We start from the raw sequence: 13,803 nt of genomic DNA, 5'->3' as shown, positions 1-13,803 counted from the left end.
GGTAAGAAGAATTTCAACTGAATGAGATACATATACTTTTTTTTGTTCAAATCTGTTTTTATTGTGAACACAGCGATAAGCCTACAACCCCTTTCCGGAGCCGGCCGCGCATAGAAGAGCCAGTAGGTAGAACTAGACAGGGGAGATGGAGTCGTTAACACAGCGCCCTGCCTACAACCCCCGGGGGGGGGGGGCCGGCCGCGTGGCGTAGAGGAAAGCATGGCAAGAGGTGGACTTAAGCCGGCAATTCGCCGTTATGTGGGGTAGGCACGCATTTGAAGAACAGCAATGGTGTCACATTTTCAACAGGCCCAACAGGGGCCTAACTGCCCCAAAGAGGGGTGGAAGCCAGAGAGGCAAGTAGGAAGGAAGGAAAGTCAGGAAAGGAGCTAGCAGCGACAAGATGAAGAGGAGGTAAAGGGGCGCACCCGTGACTACATACAAGGAGTGCAAAGCACAAAGCGGTGCTGGGGTTAGCGGTTAAAAGTCCAGTCTGCTGGGGTCGGCAGGGATGAGGGCATCCTCGAATAATTGCAGAGCTCGGAGTCTGGGAGGCATGTGTCGGGCATAACTAACCGAGCACAAGAGGCGCACTAGGGGTTCCCACACTGCCTTGAAGCGCACCCCCCTGAATTGTATCCGCGCTGTGAGTAGTTCCATAGTTAGGACCTGCCAGAGGCGCACGAACCAGGATGCTATCGGCGGCGCCTCTGGTCGTTTCCAGTATAGGGCAATGAGCTGTTTGGCAGCACCTAGCATGTGGAGGGTGAGGATCCAGTCGCTGCGCGTGAGGGCCCTAAGCGCGGGGGGTCGAATGCCCAGTAGGAGTGTGCAAATCTCTTCAGGGAGGGGAAAACCCAACACCTTCTTAATGTGACTGAGGACCTCCTTCCAAAAGACAGCTAGGGCAGGGCAGGACCACCAGATGTGTATGAAGTCGCCAGTCGCAGTGCCGCACCTCCAGCACAACGGCGAGGAAGCGGGGAACATTTTGCTGAGCCGCAGGGGGGTGTAGTACCATTGCGTCAGCATTTTGTATGCGTTTTCCCTTTGCGGGATGCTGCGGTAGATTTTGGGGATGTCGGTCCAAAGCCGAGTCCATTGAGAGGGCGTGATGTCAGCGCCCGTCGCCGATTGCCACTGTTTCTGGTAGGGGTGTGCAGGTGGGGCGGTGGGGTGTTGCAAGATGCTGTATATCTGAGAGATGAGCCGTTTCAGTCCCCCGAGGGATCGTGCCAGCTTCTCAAAGGGGGTATATGGCCTAGTAGCAGCTTGGTACATGTCCACCCCCGAGGTCCAGTGACGCAGCTGTGTGTATTGTAAGTGGGCGGTGAGGGGGAGCCCGAATTCCTCCCTGCAGTCTAGCCATGTTTTAGGCGATCCGCCAAGAAAGAGGTCTCCCGCAACTCTACAGTCGCCTTGCGTCCAGCTCTCGAAAGCTCGGGTCCGGGCGGCTGGGGGGAAGTGTGGGTTGCCCGCAATGGGAGTATGCGGGGAGGGAAACGTAGTAAGACCCTTGGCCACTGCCACCCTGTCCCATACCTCAAGGACCGTCCTCGTGGGAACCGCAAGATATGCACTTCTGGAGCGCGCCACTCGCGGTAGCCAAGGCAGGTCCCATATGGTGCGCCCCGTGACCGAACGGTCCATGTGGAACCAGTGCTTGTCGCTCTCGCGTGCACCCCATTCGATCACGTACCGGAGGTGTGACGCCCAATAGTAGTGGAGGAGGTTCGGGCAGGCAAGACCGCCCCTGTCTCTCGGTTCCATCAGGACTTTCTGCGAGAACCGGGGTTTTTTGCCCCCCCATATGAAGGACGTGAGGTCGCGTTGAAGGTTTCTGATGCAGTGGATCGGGATCGGGGTGGGAAGGCACTGGAAAACATACAGAATGCGGGGGAGGACGGACATCTTGACAGCGTTGAGCCGCCCTAGCCAGGAGACCATCAAGGGTTTCCATTTCCGCAGGTCAGCCAGGACTTCCCTGCGGCAGGAGGCCCAATTTCTCGAGGACCACGTGTCAAGGTGGGGCGTGAGATCTAGGCCCAGGTATTGAATGTGGCTGTCCGCCCAGCGGTAGGGCGTGATCCCCTGTAGGAAAGAGATCTCCTCGACGGGGACGGTAAGGTTGAGCGCCCAAGACTTGGCATGATTGATTTTAAGACCGGACGCTCGTTCGAACAAGGAGAGGGCTTTGTGCACCGCTGGGAAGGAGATCCGAGGGTTCGTAAGAGTAAGAATCAGGTCGTCGGCGAAGAGTGCTACCTTGTTCATGCGCCCTCCGTGGGGGACACCATGAATATCGGGGGTACGCCTAATCAGCTCCGCCAGTGGCTCCACAGCGAGGGCGAACAAGAGCGGCGACAGTGGGCACCCCTGTCTCGTACCCCTGTAGACCGAAAGTGGCGGTGTCAACTGGCCATTGACCCGAATCCGGGCTTGCGGTCCTAAGTAGGGGGCCATACACCTGGAGATCATAATAGGGCCAAGACCTAGTCTCTGGAGGACCGCCCGGAGGAAGGACCAATCGATCCGGTCGAAGGCTTTTTCTGCGTCCAACGAGAGGAGACAGGCCGGTATTTTCCAATGGTGCACCTTTCCCACCAAGTGCGCCAGCCTGCGGACATTGTCAGCTCCCTGGCGGTCTCGGATAAATCCCACCTGGTCCGGGTTCACCAGGCCCGGCATGTGTGGGTCGAGACGTTTGGCCAAAACCTTGGTATAAATCTTAAGGTCAGTGTTAAGGAGGGCGATGGGGCGGTAAGAGGCGCACAGGTCCGGGTCTTTCCCAGGTTTGGGGATCAGGGCTATTTCCGCCAGACCCATGTCACGGGAGGGACCGACGGTGTCAGAAAAGGAGCTGTATAGTCGCAGCAGATGCGGGCGGAGTTGGGTCAAGAACAGCCGATAGAAGGCCAATGGCAGACCGTCCGGCCCCGGGGTTTTCCCCACGGGGAGATCTTTAACAGCCTCCGTTATTTCCTCCTCCTGCAGGGGGCTCTCCAGCGAGGCCGCACATGCTGGGGACAGGGTAGACCCCCGGTAGTCCGCGAGGACGGCCTCACGGGCCTCCGGGGAGGTGGGCTCCTCAGCATATAGGGAGGAGTAGTAAGCAACAAAGGCGGCCTGCTTGGCCTTCTCGGAGGTGGCGCAGGTGCCGTCTTGCTGCTTGACGTTAGCGATGTGGGCTCTAGCGGTGCGTGCCCGCAGCCTGCCGGCCAGTAGACGGCCAACCTTGTCCCCACCCTCGTAGTACCGTTGCTTGAGTGCTAGGAGGGAGTGTTCCGCCTTGTTGGTGCGTAGGGTGCGGAGTTGCCCCCGCAGGTTAGCTAGAGCTCTCTTCGACGCCCGTGAGGGGGAAGTCCGGTCCCGGGCCTCCGCTAGCTTGATGTCGCTAGCCAGGTCGGTTTCCATCTTGGACTCAGCCCTCCTCCGCGCCGCCGCCAGGGAGGTGATGTGACCCCGAATGGTGGCCTTGAAAGCGTCCCAGACCGTCTGAAACGGCAGTTCGGGGGTGTCGTTAACGGCGAAATACGAGTCTATGGCGTCACGGATGCTGGCGACGTCGTCCGGGTCCCGAAGGATCCTCGGGGGGAGCGTCCAACGGCGTTCACGAACGGCTTGGGACAGGGGGTCCTGCAGTAGGAGCTCCACGTGAGCGTGGTCTGACAGGGAGATGTCGGAGATAGCAGAAGCCAAGGAGTCCCGGGCCACCTCAAGGGAGGCGAAGAGATAGTCGATTCGGGAGTATGTCCTATGAGAGTGCGAGTAGAAGGAGTAGTCCCGGGTCCCCGGATTGTGGTAGCGCCACACATCCACAAGTCCCAGGTCCCTGAGCTGTGTTTTAAGAGTGGAAGACATTGCTCCCGCTCCATTAAAGGAGGCTCCCGCCCGATCTAGTTCGGGGTCCCAAACAAGATTGAAATCGCCGCCCAGGATCACATTACTATCGCCCGAAGGGAACTGCTCCCGCAGGAGTGTCTGGAGGTATTTGTCCTGCGACTGGTTGGGGGCATACACACACCCAAGCGTGAACTGCGCACGGCCCAGCTGCACCGTGACTCGGAGGAAGCGCCCGTCAGCACTTTTGAAGGGTTTCACGGGTCCCCGCCTAATGCCTGCCCTGCATAGGATTGCCACCCCCGCTGTCTTGGTGTCGGAGGATGCCCAGAACTGTGTAGGGTACCTAGGGTGAGCCATGCGTTTGGTGTCTCCCCTGAGGAGATGCGTCTCCTGAAGGAGGACAATGTCAGGGGCGTGATGTAGGAGGTAGCGCCATACCTGTTGCCGCTTGTTGGGGGAGTTGAGCCCTTTGATGTTGAGAGATAGAATTTTCAAGGGCGTAGGGATGTTCGCTGTCATAGCAGTAGGGGGGAGTGGAGTCGCGTAATACCCAGTGTAGCAGACCCTCCCGCAGACAATACAGCGGCAGCCGCTCCCTGACCCCAGCGCGGTAGCCTCCGCAGAACCCACCCCTCCACCCCACCGCTGGCGCGAAGGGGGAAGTATAGAAGTGTAGTAGGAAGAGAAAGGATAGAAAAGAGAAGAAGGGTACAAAAAAGAGATCGAACCAAAACAGGCCAACAGGGCCAGCATACAATGTCCCAGGTATCGAACATCCTCTACCCGAGGGTTTGGATGAATCCAGGAATGTCACTTCCTATAGGACAAGGGGAGGAAGTGGAGATCTGGGCAAATAGAGTGAAGGTAAATCATCTCGGAGCCCGTCCACCCCGCTGCACAGAGGTAGTCCGGGGGTGTGTCAGGCTGCGGGGCCATTCGGACCGTTTAGGCGCCAGTGGGGCGCAGGGGCTCTGCGGTGAAGTCCATGATCTGAGGGGGGCAAAGGGTGTCGCCCTCTCCACGAACATCAGGGAGAGGCCACCATGGAGCTGGGAGACCCGCTGAAGTGTTTAGGAGGCGAGCGTGTGTACAGGGTAGCAGGAGTCACAGTGGCAACGCTCAGGGGGCATCTGGAGTCGAGGGGCGATCCCCATCCTCAGATCCTGCAGCAGGGGGCTGGGATGCCCGCTCCTCGCGGTCGCCTTCGAGGGAGCGGATGTGGGCAATGATGTCCTGTTTGGTTTGCGAGGTAGAGAGTGCGTCCACCGGAGGGGAACGCCGTCGTCTGCGCACAGTGGACCATTCAGAGCGTGGAGGAGCCTTCTCCGAAGGGGAAGGCCGCGTCGGGCTATGATCTGGTGATTCCGGCATGCCCAGCAGTTGTGCCGCCTCTCGGTAGGATCTGAGTGATCTGCGCTTGCCTTCCCACTTGAAGATGAGTGCAAAGGGGTGCCCCCACTGGTAAGAGATGTTGAGGGCCCGGAGCTTCTCTGTGATCGGGCGGAAGACTCGTCGTCTGTGGAGTGTGGTGGGGGCCAGGTCCTGGTAGATCTGAATCTTGTGGCCCTCGTATCGCAGGTCCGGGTTGTCTCTAGCCGCCTTCAAAATGGCCTCCTTCTCGGTGAAGTAGTGGAGCCTGGTGACGATGTCGGGCAGGAGACCCGCTTTTCCCCCCGCTCCAAAGACACGGTGTGCGCGATCCAGGCGCGGTGGGGGGGCGCCCTCTTCGCCCCACACCTCTTGCAAGAGTAGAGCCACATAGGCCATGACGTTGGTCCCCTCTTCTCCGAGTGGCACACCCCGTATGCGGAGGTTGTTGCGGCGTCCCCTGTTTTCCAAATCTTCCTGTTTGATCTGGAGCTGGATATGCTGTTCCTCGAGGGTCGCCACTCGCCGCCAAATCTGTTCGAGGTCCTCCGTGCGGGAGTCGACCGTTCTTTCCAGACCGTCGACGCGATCGCCAAGGTCGGTGACCTCCTTGCGCATTTCTTTGACGCAGGTGTGGACCTCCGTCCTGAGGGACCCAATTTCAGTCTTCAGTTCGGCCATAAAGGAGGTCATGAAGGCCTGCGTCACCGGTGGGGAGTCGGGTGGCGGAGGGGGCTTTCCCCCAGACGATGTCGATGACCCACCGGAGGGTGATGGCGAGCCCGCCTTACCCCACATAGAGGCCACCGACGCCCCTCTGGTCATCGCAGGCGTGGGGTCTGGCTTGTTCCCCTTGCCGCGGGTCATGGTCCACGTGGGCCGCACTCAGATAGGGGAGGTCCAGGCCGTGAAGGGGCCGCCGGAGCAAGGGTGGGTAGCACACCCGAGCAGATGGGGCAGCGCGGAGGCAGGGAAGGCAGCGGAGAGGTGAGGGCTGTAGAGGGGCCACAGCAGGCCGAGCCGGCGTCCGTAGGCAGGCGGCCTCTCGCAGTCTCTTGGCGTGGCTGAGCACCCCGGCGCCGCCCAGGTCAGGGGCCTCCTCTCAGCGTCGTGGCCAGCCGGTCCCACCGCAGCCGGCAGCAGGGTCGTCCAGTCCGGGGCCCGCCAGGCGTAGCAGGGTCGGGTCTTGGCAAGGTTGGGCCAGAGGTCAGTTGCTGCAAGTTTGGGGCCCACCAGGGCTCGAGGGTCGCCAATGCACTAGGGGCAGTGGCGTACCAGCCGCAGTCCACGTGTCCAGGGCGGCTGGAGGTGCGCAGGCCGGGTCCGTAGGCGCGTGGGGGTCGGCCCACCGTCAGAGGCGTGGAGTGGCTGGGAGAGCAAGCGTCGGGCCCCCGCAGGGGATGATAGGCAGGGGGGGCGGCGCGTGTAGCTCACTGCCTGGGCCCAGGATGGGCGAAGGAATCCCGGCCAGGATTTGGGGGCCGCCGGCCGCTCCACAGGCCCGGGCCAGGCTGGGTCCGTCGGTGCGTGGAGATCAACCCACCGTCAGGGGCGGGGAGAGGCGGGAAAAGCAAGCGACGGGCCCCCCCGGGAGATGGCAGGCAGGGGGGGCAGCGCGTGCAGCTCACCGTTTGGGCCCAGGACGGGCGATGGAGTCCCGACCAGGACTCGGACTCGGGGGCCGCCGGCACTGCCACTGGTCCGGGCCTAGTTCTCCCGCCGAGACCGGGGGCTCAGGTAAGAGCGGCGTCCGGGCCGCCGCTGTTCCTCTCGCTGGGGTCAGCCCGGCAACCCGGCTCCAGCAGCTCCGGCGCGGTCCCGCCGGCGACAGGCCGAGTCCGCAGCTCCCACACGGCCACCGGGGAGGCCAGGAGTGCTCCGGTGTCCCCTCCGGGCTGCAGCGTCGTTCCCCTCCCCAGGGGCTCGTCTCGGCACCACAGCAGCGGCCCCAAGGCAAGATGGCGGTCAGCGACCGTTGATGCAAGGCCCGCCGGCTGGCGGTGTGACTGCGGGGGCTGTTTCAGTCGCGTCTCTCCGCGTCCACGAGGGATGCCAGCAAGGACCTCGGTGAGTGGGGGCCCTCCGGAGCGATCACCCCCCCAAGGACTATGCAGAAACAGGCGTTTTAAGCAGCGGGGCGGCGGAGCTCAAGTGAGACACGTCTGCTCACATCGCCGCCGTAGCCACGCCCCCGATACATATACTTTTACAGGAAATCCCATAATGATACCCTCACTTTGTTCAAGACTTACACTTGTTGCAGCCACTGCTTTTAAGCAACCTGGCAAAGCTTTTGCAACAGGATCCAAAACAGCTGAGAAATATGCAATTGGCTTTCTCAGTTTTCCAAGTCTCTGAATCAAAACAGACAATGCACATCCTTCCCTTTCACTGCAGTGCAGTTCGAATTCTTTTTCATAATCTGACATACCCAAAGCTGGAGCTTCACTTAAGCTTCTTTTTAATTGTTCAAAAGCTTCCAGTTCAATTTTTGACAATCTGATTGGATCTTTTATGTCAGCTTTTGTTAGTCTCTGGAGTGGTTTTGCAATTACTGAAAATCCACTAATCCATTGTCGACAGTAACCAACCATTCCCAGAAACATTCTGACCTGTCTTTGTGTTGTCGGTGGCTGAATTGCTCGAATCATTTTAATTCTTTCAATTGTCACTTGTCTTGTTCCTTTTGCAATTCTGTGACCAAGATACTTTACTTCTTGTTTACAAAACTGCAATTTTGCAGGTGACACTTTATGTCCCTCATCTGCTAATCGATTTAAAAGAGTAATGGTATCAGTTACACAATTTTCTCGTGTTTTTGCTGCTACGAGCAAATCATCAATATACTGAACCAGTGTAGAATTTCCAGGCAATATCAGATCTTCCAGAGACTTCTTTAATAACTGATTAAAGATAGATGGACTCTCAGTTTACCTCTGTGGGATACGACACCATGCTAAAATGCGATTCTGGAACCTAAATGCAAACATTTGCTGGCTTTCTGGATGCAATGGAACTGTAAAGAAAGCATTACACAGGTCAATGACCGTGTACGATTCTGCGTCATGCGGAATCTGATAAAGAATTACCGCAGGGTTTAGAACAATTGGGCAACATGGAACAACAATTTGGTTAATTTTTCTCAAACCCTGAACAATTCTATATGTTCCATTTGGCTTTTTAATACCCATTATCGGTGAATTACATGGGCTGCTTTCAATTTCTTTTAGCACACCTTGACTTATGAATTTTTCAATCACTGGAATGACACCTTCAATTGTCTCAGCTTTCATTTTATATTGAGGAACATTTGGAAAATCTATTCCCTGCTTTACAGTAATTTTTACTTGATCTACATTTTTCATAAGACCCATGTCATTCCCAGTTAGATCCCACATTTCTGGATTAACTGGCTTTTTGAGCTCCTCTGGCAAATCATTTTTGTCAAAAACAGGAAATAGTAATTTCTTTTCTTCATCAACCATTAACATTGTCAGTTTATAAAGCCCATCTTCTTCTGATGTTTGCATTTCAATGCCATCCGGTGAGCAATATATCTTGCAATTCATTTTGCATAATATATCACGACCCAACATATTCACAGGACTGCTGTCACAAACTAGAAACCTGTGTTTATGTTTGTAATTTCCAATTTCCACTTTTACTGGTTCTGTCAGACTTGTTTTAATTTGCTGGTTAGCTACACCTACAACTTGGATGGACTCACCAGAGAGAGGAAGGTTTTCTATTTCTGCTGATCTAACAGTAGAACGGGTAGCACCTGTATCCACAAGAAAAGTGATATCTACATCGTTCACTTTACCATTTACAAATGGGCCAGACTGATCTACCTCAAGAGTGGGTCCAAGCACACACACTTCTTCCTCTCTCAGGCACCGTCATGAATAATCTTCTGATGAATCACTCTCTTCTTTATTTTTCAGCCAAAATTGAGTAGCATTTGACATGTTAACTCTTGACACATTATTTACCCGATTACCTCCACAGAAACCTGTTTCGGGTGAAAACCTCTGAGCATTAGTGCTATTAGGAAATGGTGCTTGTGGAATCTGGCTCTGCTGAATTTGGCTCTGCTGTATCTGGTTCTGCTGAATCTGGCTCTGCTGATTTGCTACCTGTCGCTGTAGCTGTCGCTGCTGACTTAACTCGTTTAACTGTTGCTGTAGCTGTTGCTGCTGATTTAACTCACACTGCACCTGTGGATTCAATTAATTATTTTGAAAATTTCTGGGCGGGTTTTTACACTCGCGCTTCCAGTGTCCAATTTCTCCGATATTAAAACATGGGAGCTTTTGTTTTAGCTCTTCAACATTTACATTAAATTTAGGCTTGTTATTATTATTAAAATTATTCTTAAATTTGCCCTGATTCTGCTGCATTGAAGCTAACTGCTGTTGTTGCTGCTTTGCTACCTTCACTTGTGCCCACATTGCTTTCTCCTTCAGGTTCTTCTGCTTTGCATCTATCTCGTCACTACAATATTTTGCCTTTCTCAGGATGTCATCAACTGAAAGTGATTGCCAGCACACAATTCAGTTTTTAATCATTTCACCAATTTCAGGTCGGAGGCCATAAACTAATCTGTAAATAAAGTGACTCATGTCCTTTTCACTTAATTTTTCATAGCCACTGTACTGTTTGAAGACTAACAGTAATCTCTCATAAAATGAATGTACTGATTCTTTTGGTTCCTGATTTGTTCTGTCAATTTTAACCCAGTCCACCTCTTTCGGGGGAATTTTCCCTTTCAGCCAATAGATTACTTTATTATAAATGTCCATAACATCTTTTGATGGGGCACCTGTGATTGTGTCTCGGGCAGGTTCTTCTTTTGGCCAATCCACAGAAAGTTTGCATTCTGTCCATAGATCTGAAGGGACAACAATGTCAAAGAATCCATCCAGATCAATCCACAGAACTTTTGACACTTTTATAAATCTGTCTACCTGTTGATACCATTCAAGTGGCTTCTCTCTCAAATGAGGGAATCATTGGTAAACAGCAGAATATCCTGTCTGGACCAAGGAACATGCACATACCCTCCTCCTGCTATTTCCCTCATTGGAAATTCTGAAACAACTTCATTTCTCACTCTTTTATCCTGTTCTTTATTCTTTGACCATTTTATTCTCCATTTACCTAATTCACCTAGTTTTCTAAGAAAACGTATTAATTCTTTTATATGGGCCATCCTTCCAGCAGCATTGAGATTGTCAATATCCCTTTCAGAAAAATCCACTCTGTAGTGTTTCTGCAAATGTTTCTGTTTACTCAAATCAATTTCTAATTCAGCAGCCATTTCTTCTAGTTGTTAATACCTGTTTTTCGTTTTCCACTGAATACTCTTGCAAATAGAAAGAAGTTCATCATCCTGATACAATTTCAAACTGTCAGTACCAATTGTGCCAATAATTAATTCTTCTAAGTCAGCCTTTAATTTTGCCACATCAAGCTTTTTATAATCAAGAGCTTCTGGAGACAATGCATTTTGTGTTAAATCTATTCTGTTTAGACTTCTGTCTGACGGACCTGGATCTGATTCTGCCACAGATGGTGTCCGAGAACCTAACATACTCCCATTTAAAGTTAAATTTGGCATCATAGATTTTTCTCTATGTATCTCTGAAAGTTTCGAATAAAATCTTTCAGCCACTTTTTGAATTTCTGCATTTAATGGAACTGTCAAAGCAGAATGTCTATTTTCTCCTTGATCGAAAACTGGTACAACAGGACCAATAGTTACTGGTACTGTCACTGCTTCCATGCTTTTTGTCAATTGTTGAATTAAATCTTCCTTCGCTTTATTATAACTGGAAATTTCTGGCATGTCAGCAAGCATTCTTTCCTGACTTCTCATAAAATTATTTTCCTGTTGAGGATCTCTATGTACTCTAGGTGTGCTACAATTATTTATTGACCTACTCTTTCTGGTAATTTTAAAAATCTAGGAGAACCTTCCTCAGCTTCCCTAGGAGGTGCACTTGGAGAAGTTCCTGTAGAAACTCTCGGGTAGATTGAGAATCTATTTGATAAGGTGGCGGTTTGCGTTTAGTAGCATAACTGTCTACTAAAACTGCATCATCTGGTTGCTCATCAAGGGGTAGATGTATCAAGATTTTCGTTTGCGATTTCTTAATAGCGATTCTTTGCGAATCGCTATTAAGAAATCGTTAAATGCGATGTATGTATGTTTTTGCGACTTTTTTGCGATTCCTTAAAAGTCGCAATTTTTTCTTAGAATTTTATGCGACTTCTTAATTTGCGAATTTCGCAAATTAAGAAATCGCAAAAAAGCGAGAATCTGCTGCTGCCAACTACAAAATAGCCGAGTCATACTCAGGAAATGGGCTTGACTAGTTTCACCTGCATGCCTGAGCCACACCCAGTGGCAGTTGGAAACCTGTTTGGCTGGAGAGAGGAGCTGCTTGACTACAGGATGGAGGCTGCAAATTCAGAAGGAGGCCCCTCAGTAGAGAAAAGAAAAAGGAAGCAAAAGTTTTCTGAGAGGGAGGTGGAGACACTGGTGGAGGAAATGGCCTGCCATCATGAACTTTTGTTTGGAAAGCAATCCAAATATGTTCCTGAAGTCAGGAAGAGGAAGTTATGGCTGGAAATCCAGGAAAAAGTCAATGCAGTTGGTGTTGTCCCAAGAACAATTGATGAAATTAAAAAGCCTTGGTACGACATGAGGCTGAGGGCAAAGGAAAAACTTGCTGAGAGACTAAAGGATGCCAATAACACTGGTGGAGGATCTGGAAATGTCGACCAACCAACCCCACATGAGGAGCTCATTGAATCTACAATTCAGCATGAAAGTGTTTCCGGAGTCTCAACAATTGACAGTTCTGATCACACAGTTGCTGAACATGGTAAGCAGGATGCTTGACTTTTTCATTGCATAAGTTAGAAGCATGAGTGTATGAGTGTGTGAGCATTATTCCATGTGTTTAATAAATAACAGCACTTAAATGTGAAAATTGATCCCCTTTTTTGTTTTACATTACTGCATACTTATGATATGCAGTACATTTAAGCTTCACCAACATACATGCATCTTAAAAAGTACACAATACTACCTCTTTAGTTAATTTAATAGTTATGAAGCACACAGACAGGCAAGCATCTCATGTGACTCTTTCTTTATTCCCAGATCATGTTGTAGATTCACATGATTGTGATGGGGGGCAATCCTCACAGGAACATATTACAGCCCCAGAAGAAGAAAATGTCAGTGATGAGCATGAATCATTGTCCTTTATGAGAAGAAAAAGAAAAGCAGTTGCACAACTGCAACCTTTTGAAGAATCAGATGATGAACCTGAGGGATCAACAAATAACATAAATGTGTCAGAACAGGAAGTCATACATCTTGACACAGTTAGTGATTCTGCTTCAAGGAGATCATATTCTAATAATAATACCAGGAGAAGCAGGGGAGAACTCACAGAGACAGCAAATGTTTTTGCTGGTTTGGAAAACAACATGCTTTCAGTGCAACAAAAACAACATAAAGCATTAAGGTCAATTAATGCCCAACTAAATAAATTAAACAAGAGTAACAATAAGGTGGGTGATGGTATGATGCGGATGGCTGACTCCGTGGACAGACTTTGTGCAGCAATTGAAACATCAGAGTCAAACAGAGTGAGGGATTCTCGCAGTCATAACATCAGACTAAAGAAGTACTATACAGCTATAAATAGTCTGTGCACTGTGACAGCACAGAGTAATAGGCGAAGCATTGCCATGCAACGCATGGTTGGTCAATGCAGTAGAAATGTTGCCAAAGGGCTGGATAAAGTATCCCATGCTTTTGAATTATTGAAAACTTGTCAGAAAGGGGCAAGTGCGCTCTTTGAGGCCATTGAGTCTGAGGACACTTCCAGTAGAACCAGCAGTAACCCTACGCCCACTTTGGGCACCCCTGACATGAGCAGTGGAAGCCGTGGTAGCCAACATACATCTGTGAGGAGAAGTGGCCCAGGCCAACGCAGGAGTAGCAGAAGGGGAAAAAATTAAAAAGAAAATTCAACATATATGTTAATGAAAGAGAATGACACTGTGAGCAAACATTCTCAGATGTATGTCCTGTGGATTAACAGGTTCCAGGTTTTTGTTACCCATCTAATTTTGAAAAATTAAAGGTTTACATAATGGAAACAAAGATGTTGTGTTTTTATTTCTTACCTAGAAATAATTGTTAGTAATTTCTGCACGCCTTTGTCGCCCAGCCACAGCTCCTAAACCTGTAGCACATCTTCTTGGTGGAGGGACATCATCATTGTCTGAAGATTCAGGGTCACTCACTTCACATTCTGTTCCCTTCCTAATAGCCATGTTATGTAGCATAGCACAACTTGTAATTATTTTGCAACACAATGATGGCTTATATTGCAAGGATCCTCCACTTTTATGGATTCTTCTGAACCTGCTTTTCAAATTTCCAAAAGTTCTTTCAATAACTCCACGTGTAGAACGGTGTGCCTTATTGTATCTCCTTTCATGAATGTTACTTGGATTTAGATAAGGTGTCAAAATGAAATCACGAACTGCATAGGCGCTGTCTCCTAA

General features: G+C 50.9%; 1 protein-coding gene across 1 annotated transcript; it reads left to right on the top strand.

The window, feature by feature from the left end:
• The first annotated feature begins 11,670 nt into the window (after window positions 1-11,670).
• On the top strand, window positions 11,671-13,251 carry LOC147692288 (uncharacterized). Its single transcript, XM_086939518.1, has 2 exons — window positions 11,671-12,101; window positions 12,383-13,251. The coding sequence occupies exons 1-2, from the start codon at window positions 11,765-11,767 to the stop codon at window positions 13,249-13,251; spliced, it is 1,206 nt and encodes a 401-aa protein (XP_086795644.1). The 5' UTR covers window positions 11,671-11,764.
• Window positions 13,252-13,803: the final 552 nt, after the last annotated feature.

Source organism: Lissotriton vulgaris, chromosome 9 (genome assembly GCF_964263255.1).
Source record: "Lissotriton vulgaris chromosome 9, aLisVul1.2, whole genome shotgun sequence".
Taxonomy (NCBI): domain Eukaryota; kingdom Metazoa; phylum Chordata; class Amphibia; order Caudata; family Salamandridae; genus Lissotriton; species Lissotriton vulgaris.
Note: the sequence above shows the minus strand (reverse complement) of the source record. Positions and strands in the feature narration are given on the sequence as shown.

Excerpts from the sequence above, each read along its gene's own strand:
- LOC147692288 (XM_086939518.1), top strand. The coding sequence starts at position 11,765 with ATGGCCTGCCATCATGAACTTTTGTTTGGAAAGCAATCCAAATATGTT. Across the intron at positions 12,102-12,382 it reads TCACACAGTTGCTGAACATG|ATCATGTTGTAGATTCACAT; the intron begins GTAAGCAGGATG and ends CTTTATTCCCAG.